Source organism: Hippichthys cyanospilos, chromosome 2, assembly GCF_059441005.1.
Source record: "Hippichthys cyanospilos isolate Australia breed blue-spotted pipefish chromosome 2, RoL_Hcya_1.0, whole genome shotgun sequence".
In the NCBI taxonomy this organism is placed as follows: domain Eukaryota; kingdom Metazoa; phylum Chordata; class Actinopteri; order Syngnathiformes; family Syngnathidae; genus Hippichthys; species Hippichthys cyanospilos.
The window spans coordinates 26,693,204-26,707,924 of record NC_142370.1 but is presented as its reverse complement, the minus strand read 5'-3'; the positions used below and the strand labels follow the sequence as shown (position 1 = coordinate 26,707,924).

Sequence of the window (14,721 nt, the reverse complement as noted above, 5' to 3'; positions counted from 1 at the left end):
TGAGCACAATAAAAACATTACCACAATTATGTATACCTTTCTAAAAATACGAATTTAAAAGACAGTTAACGTTTAAAAAAAAAAAAAAAAAAAAAAACAATTTCAGCCTTGTTCATCTTCTTTGCATTTGTTATCCTGTTAGAAAATACTACAACACACTCAGTGAGCATCATTTGACATTTCACTTTGTCAGATTGGACATGCCAAATTTGACATCCATCCTTCTACATGCATACTGTAATCTGATGAAAATGGAAAAATCTGTCCTGCCACTATTTCAGCCTCAATTATAGAGAGAAAAAAGGCAGTTTATAATGACAGTACGGACCGCTATTTTAGTGACACATAAAACATGTTAATTGCCAAAATAAAAACACTCAAAATGTCTTGTAAAAAAGAAAAAAAAAACGTCAAATCACATACTATCAATTGAAAGTTTTTGAATGAATCTCTATCAACGTGTTATCTTCATTCTCCGAATTTAGGCTCGTCTAAGTGCTCATTGGAAAAACATAGTTTTGTGGACATGAATATCCTGCCTTTTAGACGCAGGTATGGTGGAGAGCTGCGCACGTCATCGAAAATGGCTGATTTGTGCTGACAGTACATTGGATTATCGATGAAGTGTTATTATACAAGATGGCATTTTAAAAGTGCACGATCAGATCACGGTGTAATCATATAGACGTCTCGGCACTACCGCCCAGTCTCTGCTAAAGCCGGGTTCAAAGTTCATTTGTGATTCCGCAGTCGGGTGCATCGCTCAAAGACTCGCAAATAGTAGGATTAAAATAATCAATGGCCCTGACTTCCATCGACCAGCCGTGCGCGGGCACAAACGCCGCACGCACGCACTCACGTAGTAATTAGGGGCCGGCCTACAACTAGCCACACGGACACGCGCCATTTCTCCCAGAGCTGCTCGCTATATAATTCGCAGTGCTTGTGCACGAAAACGTCACGTCGCTGCCACAGGTTCTTGTTATCGTTGCCGGGTATTATTACTCTAAATACCTATCAATCTTTCTAAGGCCAATCCTCATTGTTTAGGCCACTTTAAATAATTCAAAATGAAGACCAGTTTACTGTCCCAGTGCTCAATTTTTTCGTAAAATTGTTTTTCGCTTAATAAATCACGTAGAACTACCCTGTATAACATTGGTACATTCAATGAGGTTTCCTGCAGTAATTGCTATTGTTAACCTTGATATTCAGTAAATAAAACGCGGACGTGCCGTGCCTCGTCTTGACGAGAGCAGCACTGCCCCCCTCTGTCCCACGACCAACACTACAGACGTAATATTTCATTACGTCCTACTAAATGCTGAAACAAATGCAGACACAACACAATAATGTTGGAGACTTTTATTGGAATGCGGAAGAGATGGTGAAATTAAAAGCATGGGAAACGTGTCAAATGTTGCCTTGGTATGGATACTCAGGCTTATATATAACTCAGACTGTTTGCTACAATAACAAAGCAAGCCTGTGGATTTGAGCCAAATTGTTTACCAATTATATGATTGATAGAACCATTATTGGTATGCATACGCCTGTATGTATAAATATTAAATTCTAATTCAAAGTTGAAACCCTGGTAGCAGTGGTTATTACAACATTGGGCAATGGTGATAAATATTTATCCGTGACGCATCTTGGAATGTGTCAAACAAAGCAAGCTTTAAAAGTCCTTAATAAATGCATTTATATTGGCCATGTACAGTATGTTGTTAAACTCGGCAGCAGTAGCCAAAGTCTCATCCTTAGACAAATCTATTAAATGGCAAAGAGCTTGTGGGGATGAAGAACGCGAACTGCAAAAAGAGAAACCATGACAAGGAACGTAAATGACAGGGGGGGGGGGGGGGGGCAACAAAAGTGTGATTCTTTTTGTCCTCAGCCGTTCATGACCATCCTGACCAGTTCTGTGGAGACAAAAAAAAAAATGTCAGAAGGGCATGGAGGGAGACCCCCCCACATTGAGCCCACAAAAAATGTTAAAGGAGGGATGCTCTCCCACATTGAGCCCACAAAAAAAGTGAAAAAGTATTCAAGAGGACACCGAAGGGGAGAAGAAGGTGAGGTAATCGTCTCTCTTATTCAGCCAAAGCGTTTGGCCATGTCTAGAATCCAACATGAGCTGGATAGACAAGCCGCCTGTGCCGAGTGCTTTCCTCCAGATCATATGCAGAGAAGGGAGAAGATCGAGGGAGCGTTGAGCTACAAATTCAGGTTTCGTCAGCACAGAGGAGAAAACAATTAGTGCAAGTGCAACTCTTTGCGAGTTGTCTGGTTAGTAGAGGAAGGGCCTCATTGTCCATTCTCCCAAGGAAACACTCGAGAAGCCGACACGTTCAAGGGAAAGCTAACCGCCGAGTTGAGCGTTTCTGCAAAAAGGGCGACACCTACACTTTCAACACCGACAGAGAGGAAAAGCTGTTTAAGAGCGCCGCTGACATGCAAATGAGGAGGTGCCGTGTGAACTCCACAGCCACCGGCAGCTACGAGCTGGCGGCGGGCGACAGGCTTGCCATGAATGACACCAGCCTCTTCCCTACGTGTCCACCACACCCCCGGGGAGGGGAGGGGCGGAGCGGACACGTGCAGCCGGGCATGCTGCAGCCAGGGGCCGTGACAGACGGCTGCAGAGAGAACAGCAGGTGGCTACGAATGGGGCCAGAACCTCGGAAGAAACTGCAAAGGACTAAAAGGCTTTCCCACAAACAGACAGGTTCGGTCTACTTTAAACCTACACCGGCTAAACTTGGGTGTTAGGGAGGCCTATTGTGAGTGGATTATTATTATTGTTGTTGTTATTATTAAAAGCTATGAAGCAGCAAAGCCAGATCGTGCCACCTCATGATATACCCAGTGCCCGTACCGGCCCTCATCCTGACATGATGTGGCGCACAAATGCTGTGGAGGAAGAACAGTTACACACTTTGAGTGATCCACATTAACCAAGGCTTTACAAGAGCAATCAAGTCACCACACATTTGAGAATGCGTTACATTTCGCACCCCCCTGCACGAAAACATTTAGCGTTGTCAGTCACTTTACCCATCTGTGGCAATATCGAACAATCCCACATCAATTTAAGACCAATCAACGATGTGGCGGAAATCATAACAATACCCATGCTACAATATGTGCAATGATGGTTACATTGTTTAACATTTACCCCGGTTGCTTCTTCAAATGTCTTCCTTCCTAATAAAGTAAACCACGTGCATTTTCACTCCACAATCTCACCTTCATAATTGATACAGCCATTTGCGTCTTCGTGTCCTGCAAGAAGAGTCTCCACTTCCTCCTCTGTCATTTTCTCACCTGAAAGTCAAGTTTGACAAGAGTTTGCCAGTTAGCACCTTGCAAACAACACAGACAATTACTTACGGACACATGGTCAAAATAAATACATGCAAATTGATATGTTAAAGCGCCTGTGTTGTGCTATTTTAAACTTTGCACAGTTAACAGGTATGCATATGACTGTATACCGCATATTGACCTTTGGCGAAAAGATGATTCAATCTCTTACAAAACACGAGTTTTATCATGTTGTTGCCATACCCCTTTCGTGATGTCCTAGTGTACCGCCGACTGCAAGGAGAATGTGGATGCACGTGTAGTTTGCAAAGGTATTACAGAGCCGTACTTGGCTAGTGTTGTAACAAAGTGGGTATCTGTCAGTTTCTCTGATCTAGTGGGGATGGTACTGAGAGCGCAGCAATGGTCAGACAGGTGAGTAAAGAGTATTTTAACATGGTTAAAACGTTCTTAAAAGTTCAAAATCTATAATAGACGCCCTGGCTTGCGAGCAAAACATTGAGATACGAGTGCTGTAAGTGGTAGAGAACAACAAGCATTTTCTCAACAAGCATGAGGTTGGCAGATGCTAATCTGTTCCAACTATTATTTAAAAAAAAAAAAAGCCTCCAAGTTGTGTAGACTCTCAAACCAAGTATTATACAAAGAAAACCACACTGTATAGTCAAAACAACAAAATTTTGCTTTATGCAAGCCATTTTAGCTTAATGCTAGTAGAGCACTGACTTGCTCCATGTACAGTACAGTAAATCCATATATCTGTATTATACTGTCCCCAGAATGTCAAGACACACACATGAGTAGGAGCAGTTCAACATCAATTGAACCTTGGTAAAATGTTGCAGAAAAACATTTAATTCTTTATACTCCACTAACCGCATAATCGTATCTTATAGTGTATTACAAACTGCTTAAAAAAAAAAAAAGAAAAAACAATAAACATGTACACGTGTATTTAGATGAATGACATTTCAAAAGGGAATGATAAATCTGAGATATGGGTGTGGTCACCGGACGAGTTGAACTCTTATGTCAAAGTAGTGAGTGCCGTACAAAGTAGTTCTGTATTTGAATTATGTTATGCTTCAGAACTGCAAGAAATACATTTCCTAATTCAGTTCGCACAGTTCCTGAATGCGGCACACACCCGCAAGGCTAACAAGCGGGAGCCTTACCGAGTGTGGTGAGGACATGACGCAGCTCCGCGCCCATTACTGTGCCGTTGCCTTCCTTGTCAAAGACGCGAAGTCCCTCCACAAAGTCTTCCATGGAGCCCTGATCTTTATTTTTAGCGATGGTCTGGAGCATGGGCAAGAACCTCTCAAAGTCCAGCATCTTGGTGTTCATTTCTGACGACACAAGGAGACCTCGCCATGTAAATTAAGCTTCTTTCAAGGTGACAATCCCCGATTTACATTAAAACCCAAGGAATCGGAAAGAGTAGCATACGAGCCTCACCTTCAGTTTTGGGGTTCCCCAGGACTTTCAGGACATCGGCAGTGCCGGGGTTCTGCCCGAGGGAGCGCATGACATCTCCACACTGGCTGTAACAGATCATTCCTTCTCCTGTTCTGTCGAACAGCAGGAACGCCTCCTTAAACTCTGCAAAAACAAAGCATGAAACGCAATATAGGAAGGAAATATTTAGTGTGAATAAAAAAGCTGGACAGCATGGGTTGGAAAACATGCAAGGTCTTAAATTACGGCCAAAGAATGAAGACTAGATTGTAATGGGACTGCCAACATGCACAGTAAGTACATAATGCGGAGCTGGCATTTGATAGCAAATGCATTGAAAAGCAATGGCTCGGGAGTGCTAGTCAAGGTAAAGAGAATGAACAAAAATGGACACTTAACAATGTCATTTTCAAGCTTTGGTTGAAAGTTACGTTTCAAAAGCAACGACACTTTCCAAATCTTTTACTCGGATCAGCCCGGTTTTATGAGCCGTCCTTTCGACAGAGCTTCGCAGGGCAGTGAATCACATCACAGCACATCTTTAGAGGCCACGCCTCCACGGACAAGCTCACAAGAGGGATTTGGACAACAGATTGCAGAGATGACAAATACTAACGGCAACTCCAGAGTCCAGAGCAAATATGATTATTACTTCTGTCTGTTTGTCTTTATTTCAGTGATTAATTTGGGATCGGTGTTTCATATGGGTGCCAACAATTTTGTCCAAATGTATAGCTCCATGAGCTGTACACAAATCACCCATTCTCTTTTTTGGGCGTCGCGCTTGTATGTCCTTATTACTGTGGCTTTATTTATTCATATATTTTTATTCATTTTACTACTTTTGCTTGCTCATGAAAAAGAAATGCAGCTCAGAAAAGTTGTGTGTGTTTCCTAATTCTTTGCATTGTGTTGCTGCTTCATTATAATAGCCATTTGTCATGTTTCGGTAGGCCACCCTCCCCCGTTTGATCTTTAATATGGGAACATTTGAAAAAAAAAAAAGTTCCGGAATGATGTAAAATGTCTGTTAGGTCCATTTCTAAAAATATAAAATGGCTGACAAATTAAGTTAACTAGGAAAAAAAAACTTTAAAAATCCCACTTTTCCTCAAAAATATGACCTGACCAAGATGCAGGAGGTATTTCCCAGACCTCGTTGTTAGTTTTTCTCTCATTAAACTAACCAACAATATCGTCCACGTGGAAAAACACAAAGGGAACACATACAATTGTTAAAAGTGTGCAAATAATTTTCCAGATAAAACTTGGGAGAGTAATATTCAAACAATCATTTTAGATTGTGTACCTCTCTTTTACTACATTGGTTTAAGTAAATCAATCTCACTATTACTCATTACCACCAGGAAGCATGGAACACTAATCCTATCTGACAACATGCTAACATTGTACATTCGATCTTATTATCTATTCTCTTGATACAAATGCGACTGTGGCAAAGAAGATCTATTTAATGAGCAGATAATGGCTTGGTTAAATGTTTTACATGACTGGACTCAGCAAAACTCCTGACAGAATTGTAAGTCACTAATATTTTGCGGTTCAAAAAACACAAAGCTTGGTCCAAATGTAATCAGACTTGTCTTAGTCTGTAATAAAACAAGCTACATATCTTATGTAAATTCATGTTACGTTTCAGTTAATGTACAAATAAGTCAAATGTTTCAATCAACAGGAAATTATAGAACAGTTTATGATGGCACGCGTCAGCTGTACATTGGTGAGACATGCCTGGAAGCCAGGCCGAGCAAAAACCAAGCCCAAGTCACTTTGGCAGTGTTGTGTGTGCGAGTGTGTGTGTTTTGTTCCTGTTCAAAGGAATGCGCCTCTTCCCCTCTGGCATTAGACAACTTTTCCCCAGCACCATATTTGGTAATGGAGGAGTGGAGGAAAAGAGGAGGAGAGTGCAAGAAGCAACATGGCCTATTATGTCAACGGTGATTAAACATACAGTACGTTACTGTGTGCAGCACCAAAAAAGGGGAAGCGTCCCAGAATGTCTCGTTGTTGGAATTGATGAGCAAAAGTTTATGGTACCCTGACACAAACCAGGAATGGCAAAAGACTGTACATGACTATGTTTGGCATTGCAAATCAAAGACTGATCACAACACAGCTTGGCAACTTCAATCACGTTTTATGGAAAATGAACAACTTAGACGTAGCCAATAGCTCAAAGCATCTAATTCCATCAACAACAAATCCGCCATACGTTAACATGCAAACCAAACCCGGTGGACACAATCTCAAATTAGCCAACACTTTGTTGCTGACGTGCTTCTCCACCGACTTACCATGAATCTGTTCCGGGTTAAACTCAATCTGTGAAAGAAAATAAGCAGTTGCAAGTGGAAAGGGATGAAGTTGTGCATAGGTAAAAAGTAGGAAATTAAAAAGTGCGTCTACTGTGACAGGGGGAAGACAAAAAAGCGGGGTGATAACGGCGACAAGGGGCAAAGTCCCACAATGACAACATGCACAAAGAAGCGCGGTGTAACATAAAATTACGAGGTACTCACCCTGAATTTGATCGTCCGAGAAGTCAGACTGTTAAGAGAAAGCGCGAGGAAAATGACTTACAGTTTTTGGGACGCCGCTAGCTATGTTACTACGACGGCTTTAAGCCAGATTCGTCAACTAGTTGGGCATCTTCACTGAAATCGAGTCTCGCGAATATGCTCAGCATTGTGCAAATCGACGTTATGAGGTATTTTCGTATGGTAAATGTGTGATCGCTACTTTTATAGCATATGCAAGCTAACGCTAGCTTCGAAAAAAGTTGCACTTCCGCTAGCAAGCAGCGATCGCTACGACATTTTGAAAAGAAAACACCTCGCCAAGACGATTGCATCGATCACTATACGATATAAGAATCGAACACTGCTGGGATGGGTCGTGTTATTTTTGTGGAATCGATCGATAACTCACCATGTCTGTGACGGCTGAGGTGTGTCCGATTTGGTGACAGAAAAAAAAGACTGACAATACCAGCACTCGCCTGACTCTGGGGTGAGTACTTCTCCGCTCGATGGGCGGGGTGTATATACAAAAAAAGTCGCTTGACGCCATGGCGTCATCACAGTGACGTCGCCCGAGAAGCCATATTTGGTTATATTTACAATAGTTCCGTTTTATGAAAGACCGAGACTTAAAATAAACTTGTGGGTTTTGATTGAACTATATAATTTATATGTTTGAAGACATTTCTTGCAAATGTACACACGTATCGTTGTAGCCAACTGAATTGGTTTTAACAAGTAGAATTCTGCGACGTTAAATAAATGACACATTCATGTCATTTTATTTGATGTAACTTTTTCTGATATTCTTTCATAAAAGTCCATTTGAATATGCTAATTGTGAGAAATTGGGACTTTCAGTGAAGGCAAGGTTAGTTGGGGTTTTTGAGTCACTAACTTTGTTGAACCACAGGATACATATATGAAATTAGTGGCCGCAAACATTTCAGAAAAAAAAGTCATTTTTAAACTGATGAATTGAAATTGATCATGCTCTTATTTTGCCCTATACACATACTGTATGTAGGTGTGTGTGTGTGTGCACAGGGCATAATAAGGGCATGAGCAATTTCACTTTAACAGTTGGAAAATGAGTTTTTAACTTTTTAATTTCTTTATCATATTTTCACAAATTGGTTTGCATTTATCAGTTTGCTGGATGAGCACGTCCGTTTCACAGTTTTGGGATTCAGTTTGCATCTTACTTGGCTCATTTTTTTGCTTAACCAAAGATTCATTAAAGAGTAAATTCCCAATGTACACGAATTGTTGTTATTTTTAAAGGCATCGTGGTTGGCTTGGACCAGTCTTGGGTGTAACCAGTGACCCAAACGATGATACATGTTTGGTTATCATCGTTTGTATGTTTGGATGGATAAATGGAATTCACAATCAGAATGATAGCCGTTCAAAAAAAAAGACAAACGAATTGTAACTGTTGAAAATTGTATTTGTCAAGCAATAAACAATGAACGGAAAATGTAGGACTTTGCCACATACAGTGTATTCTGATACCATGCAGTTGAGGAAACATACACACACTTTATACAAAATACATAACATTACGGTGCACAATCACTGCCTATGTCGAGTTCACTTGTAATTGCATTGAAGTTAAACAACTTGACGGAGAAACATAGTCCGTTTATAACTTCACCGCTTGGAGGGCATGCAGAAAAACTGAAATGCAGTGTTCCCCTGCTGGGCCTAACGCCGAAAGTGAAAATACATTATGTAATAAGAGTAGACAAACTTTCCTCCCAAAAGGGTTATAACTGCTTATAGATTCCAAAAGATAGCGTTAAAGCCCTTTTTCTAATAGACAATTCTACGGCTTACCTCAGCGTGAGCACAAACAAAGACCACAATATGAGAATAGCAAGAAGAATTGGGGGGGGTACGTGAATAGGCTCACTCAGGGGAACACTGTACATAATGCGTTGTGCTATGAATAAAATATGCTGCATGTTTTCCTATGAACATTACTAAGGCATGTGTAAACTATTACATTCTTCTGTGCCCCTATTTGTCACATAGTAAAATAAAGACTAAATAGTATAATTGCTTGTATGATCAAAAAGATATCGCATGTACTGTGGCAGAAACACCCTCAAAAGACACTGGTGGCATCACACTTGATGCCCTAGTTCTTATTTTAGCTTATTTTGACAGCTTGTGGCCATCTTTATCCAACCTATGTTACATTACAAACGACTTGGTTTGCACATCATCTGACAGCATGTTGAATATTCACATCCTAAGAGCGCGATCAAGATTACTCACCTCGAAAGTATTGGGGTCGAATGATAAATCTGATGGCCGCAGCATCCTGCATTTCTGCTCCTGAGTTACGTTTAGTGCGGTAGGAGATGCAGGCAGGCAAGGAAAATGTGGGCCCTGTATGGGCTGGGTCACTGGCAAAGAAGAATTCTTCGTGGAGGGCTCTCTTTTAGGAGCCATCCTTAACCTGTTCTGGACTGCTTGATAGGCACTGACGACTAAATAAAGTGTGTCATGAAGTATGTCAGTGTGATGGAGAAATGGGATGAGGGAAAAGGATGGGTGATGATGCATGTGATGCTCAGGGACTGACGGGTGAATACAAAGAACTTGTCAACGAGAGAGAGGGAGCAAGGCAAAGCCTGGGTTTTTTTTCCCCTTATTTTCGTCCTATCCTTCACTGTAATGTATATTTTGCATTATGGCTGTCAATTTGGTGGGTCTATAAAGATGTGGTGTTGTTCAGCTCACATGATTTTTTTTTTGTTATTTAGATTTTTTATTCATTTATTGATTGAATCCTTACTTTGAACTCAAACAAACATAAAAGTTAGCTGTAATGAAAAGAAAGTAAGAAAGAAAGAATGAAAGAGAGGAAAAGAAAGAAAAGACCTTGCAGTTCAAAATCTTACCAATAGAGCTCACTGTTGTGTTGCATTTGCTTCTTTTCTAGCTCTGTCCGTCCGTCAACCTGTCTCCCCATTCATCTATAATTCATGTAAGCATTACGTTGGAGCACAATCCATCGCACACCCAATGGGCCTTGATATCATCTTATTTGTATGTTTTGAATTTGAACCCCAGAAAAGCTACAACTAATGACACTTCTGACAAAGACTGTGGAAAAAAAGAACAAAATAGCAATATATATATATATATATATATGTATATATATATATATATATATATATATATATATATATATATATATATATATATATATATATATATATATATATATATATATATATATATATATATATATATATATATATATATATATATATATATATATACATGCAGGGTGCAAGTTACCCCGGTGTAGCTGTATAGATGTCTATTCATTGACCATCTGAGTTGCTGAGAAGACAGCTCGATGTCAAGCACTTTAAGAAGATTAACACAGCATACATACATTTGTTTGTATCATCTCAATAATCCAGCCAAGAGTAACGACAACAATAATGCATGCTTGTTTTCAGAACAATTGCCACTCTGTTTTAATTGCCAAACTGTCTTGCCTATGTAAATGTAAGCATTAGATGGTCATATTATTTTACAATTATTTGACAGTGCAAATGGTACCAATACAAATTCTTCTGTATTCATTTTGTGTTGAGTGCAAGAAGAAATTCAATATCTCTAATTTGAAGGAAACGTTTCAATAGATCCTCAGAGATATTCCCACTGGCTAATGAAATTATGGCAGTTCTCCCAACTAATGCCATTCAAAGCCCCCCTCACCCCTACCCCTTGCTCAAGCAAATCTCTAAACCACCTGATTTATTTTTAATGATATTACACCCCTCCGTTGGCTGTGTCATGGTAATAATCGGGGCTGCTCCAGCTGCTTCTAGATCACATTAGCCGGGCTTAATATTGGCAGCGCGGGGCCTGCTAAACAATGAAGCAATGGGACCGGGAGCTTAGTGGCAGGCTAGCCAATGGGCATACTGCAGGAGGTAGAGTAGTTGTAGGCCAGGGTGCTCCAGTTCCCTATGCCCTGGAGGACTGGCATTATTATTAGGCAGCTTCTTGAATATGCCAGGAGCGCTTTAAAGCCAGCCCAAATGGTCTCGGACCCCTTCCACGAGGCTCAGACATCAAAACCATCCTGCCAAGGGAGCGTGAAACAAGTTGCAAAGTGATATCCCGCTTTGTGCCAACGCCAAAGCGAAGCATATGCACCTTCGTACCCTCCTGCTGTGATAAAGTCAGTGCTAAAGGTTTTGCCACTTGTGCGGCGTGAAATCTACCGTGCTTAGTTAATAACTATTTTGATCGGTCATCAGAATGTTTCAACCATTTTTGGATACTGCCATAAACGCTTGGAAGTACACAAGACATTGTGACTTTATCAGTCAAGTGCTTTTGTCGGTTAGTCTGATTTATGATGCGGGCTTGTCGTGTTGCTCTATTTGCATAATGGTCACACTGGGAATCAGGCAAGGCCACTTGTGGGATACTCGCACCTGATCACAGACACTCTATGGCTCTTTGCCAATCACACCTCCACAGTGGAAGTGAGTCTCCTCGTTTAAAATCAGTTGTAAAAACAATAAGCATACCTATATATTTGTTCGATTGCACAGCGCACATTCACCCAGCTATTGTGTTTTGTCCCAAATTGTTGTTTGGATCGGATTTTGTATTGGGGCCTGCAGATTACCGCCGTTGATTAGTGGTTGGGTGTAATCCTTTCAGCTCCTCTCTCTCCAAAACACCCCTGGGATATGCCCGTCTCCCTCAGGACCGGTAGCGTGGCAGATGGATCCTCCTCCCCCTCTTCTGCCCCCTCCAACAGCACATCCAAAAACACTGTTGATGTCCTGGGACGGAGGTTGTAAAGTATCCTGAATATGAAACCACAGGCACCTTTGTTTAATGGCTCTGTCCCCACTTAGTGAGAAATGCCCTAAAGCCAGATTCCCATTCTGTTGCTTCTGCGCGACTGGAATGTTTTCCAAATCCATTAGCCCAAAGGAAGATCGGAATAAGCTGCAAACAATCTGCTCATATTCCCCCAAATCATGCAGGATCTTACCAAAACACACTCTGAGGGCTCTCGTTAAAGTGCTAGGGTTGCAGACCATATATGTTTTGGATACAATTGATATCATTGTGAGCTGCACTGTATTCCTGGAAGTTCTTTTGGCAGACTGTGTTTTGTTGTAGCTTTCTTTGCTGGAATACATACCAAAAAATAACCGTGGACTTGTGTGTATTGCGCATGCTTATCTCAATATCCATTTACCTCTTCCACAGGAAAGTCTATATGACCACATTCAGCCTCAATCAACTGAAAATTTGAAAAAAAAATGTACCCAGGTGCTTCTTAACACACGTAGAAACATACTGTATACTGTATACAATACTGTTCACAAATTACAGTCAATGTGTGCAACTTTTTGTGCCAAAATATTTCATTCTTACTGCAAAACAATGCACTTGCATCACTCAGGCGTCCTCACTCTGTGCCATGCAGCCCACCCCTCAGCACAGCCCACCCCGCTCACACCATCTTTTATGATGTCTACAAGGGGTTCAGCTTTCAGCAACAGTGCAGGGTGCATGTGTGTGGAGAGCTTTAATTCCCATTGTATTCGTGCAGTCTTGGTGTGTGTGAGTGTGACTGTGTTTTAGCAAAAGAGGGAGATGAAGAAAAAGACAGGAACAAGGACCCATCTGTCAGCACAGAGCAAGGATCCCTCCCATTTCACTCTGAGCCCCAGGGGACAAGGGTGAAAGACAACTCACTTGTGGCAGTGATTTTTCTTTTTTTTTTTTTTTTTTTAGGGTAGGGGGTTATCCTCATTATTAGCAACAACAGAACTTAAATAGCTGGTACACAATTTCCCCTGGTTTTTACTATCTTTAAAAGTAACAACTCAAGAGCGGAATGATAATAAAATCATTAAGGTATAGAATTTCTAAAAAACATACAGTAGAAAAAAGTTCTTAACTTTCATTTGCACATGTTTAATATGTGTTCAATGTTCAATTTATTACTCTTTTCCTAAGATTATTACCTGAATACATTTTAATCATGCACAACCGATGTAATGTGTCAAAATTTAATAATTTCAGTAGAATCGAAAGACTTGAAAGGAATACCCTGACTCACAGACTTTTTGAGCTGTCATTTGGATGATTTTTGGTTGACATGAGAGCAAAAATTTGAGATAGAAGCATGACTTGACAATTATTCAAAAAACAGGCTTCAAGCTGTTTGAATGGAAAATGTGCAATATTTAAACAGTGATTAATTATAAAAAAAAAACACTATCAATTTCCATAAGGTGCAAATAAAGTCATTCGATCAAATCCATCCATCCATCCATCCATTAACCACCACTTTATCTGGAGTTGGGTCACGAGGACAGCAGACTCAGCAGAGAACCCCAAACGTCCGTCTCCCGGGCCACACAGTTCAGCTCCTCGGGGAGGATCCAAAGGCGTTCCCAGGCCAGCTGAGAGACATAGACTCTCGAGTGTGTCCTGTGTCATCCTGGGGCCTCCTCCAAGTGGGTCATGCCCAGAAAACCTCAGCAGGGAGGCATCTGGGAGGCGTCATAACCAGATGCCTGAACCACCTCAACTGGCTCTTCTCAATGCAGAGGAGCAGCAGCTCCACACTAGCTCCTCGCGAATGTCCAAACTTTTCACCTTATCACCAAGATAGAGCCCGGAAACCCTGCGGAGGTAACTCATTTCGGCCACTTGTATCCGGGATCTTGTCCTTTCGGTCACGACCCACAGCTTAGCTTGGGGTAAAGCCGTTGCTTGATTGGTAAATAGCATCTGCAAACAGCAGAGATGCAATGCTGAGACTCCCAAACTGGAACCCCTCAATGCTTTGATTGCGCCTAAAGATTCTGTCCATAAAGGTATGGAGGAAGGATGTAATCATAGACTTTATCTATCATACATACAGTATGTGATGAATTTGGTGGACGAAATCAGTGACACAGGGCAGCCTTGGCAGAGTCCAACCCTCACTGGAAACAAAGTCAACTTATCATATCGAACCCTTACAACAGTGATTGAAGGACCTGAACAGCCCATATCAGGGGTTTTGGTGCCTCGTACTCCCCCACAGAACTCCCCGAGGGATACGGTCAAACGCCTTTTCCGCCATGTAGAACGGTGAAACGAACTCCCATGCACTCTCAAGGAGCCAGCCACGGGTGTAGAGCTGCTCCACTGTTCCACGGACGGGACACAAATCACACCGATCCTCCTAGGTCTGAGTTTCGGCCTCAGGGAACTCATCCTACAAACTCAGTTTTTTGCATCGCCAGCGTCAAAGCCGCACTCTACAGTCGATACCTGTGAGCTGCCTCCTGACACCCAGAGGCCAATAAGACCTGATAGGACTCCTTCAATTTCACGG

The 14,721-nt window shown here is 41.4% G+C and overlaps 1 protein-coding gene across 1 annotated transcript; it reads right to left on the bottom strand.

The window, feature by feature from the left end:
• Nucleotides 1–1,350: 1,350 nt before the first annotated feature.
• On the bottom strand, nucleotides 1,351–7,846 carry LOC148428056 (myosin light polypeptide 6). Its single transcript, XM_088402161.1, has 6 exons — nucleotides 7,738–7,846; nucleotides 7,329–7,356; nucleotides 4,789–4,932; nucleotides 4,506–4,679; nucleotides 3,253–3,330; nucleotides 1,351–1,925 (listed from the first exon to the last, which is right to left on the bottom strand). Exons 1-6 carry the CDS (start codon nucleotides 7,738–7,740, stop codon nucleotides 1,897–1,899), a joined length of 456 nt encoding a protein of 151 aa, XP_088258287.1. The 5' UTR covers nucleotides 7,741–7,846; the 3' UTR covers nucleotides 1,351–1,896.
• Between the last annotated feature and the right edge of the window lie 6,875 nt (nucleotides 7,847–14,721).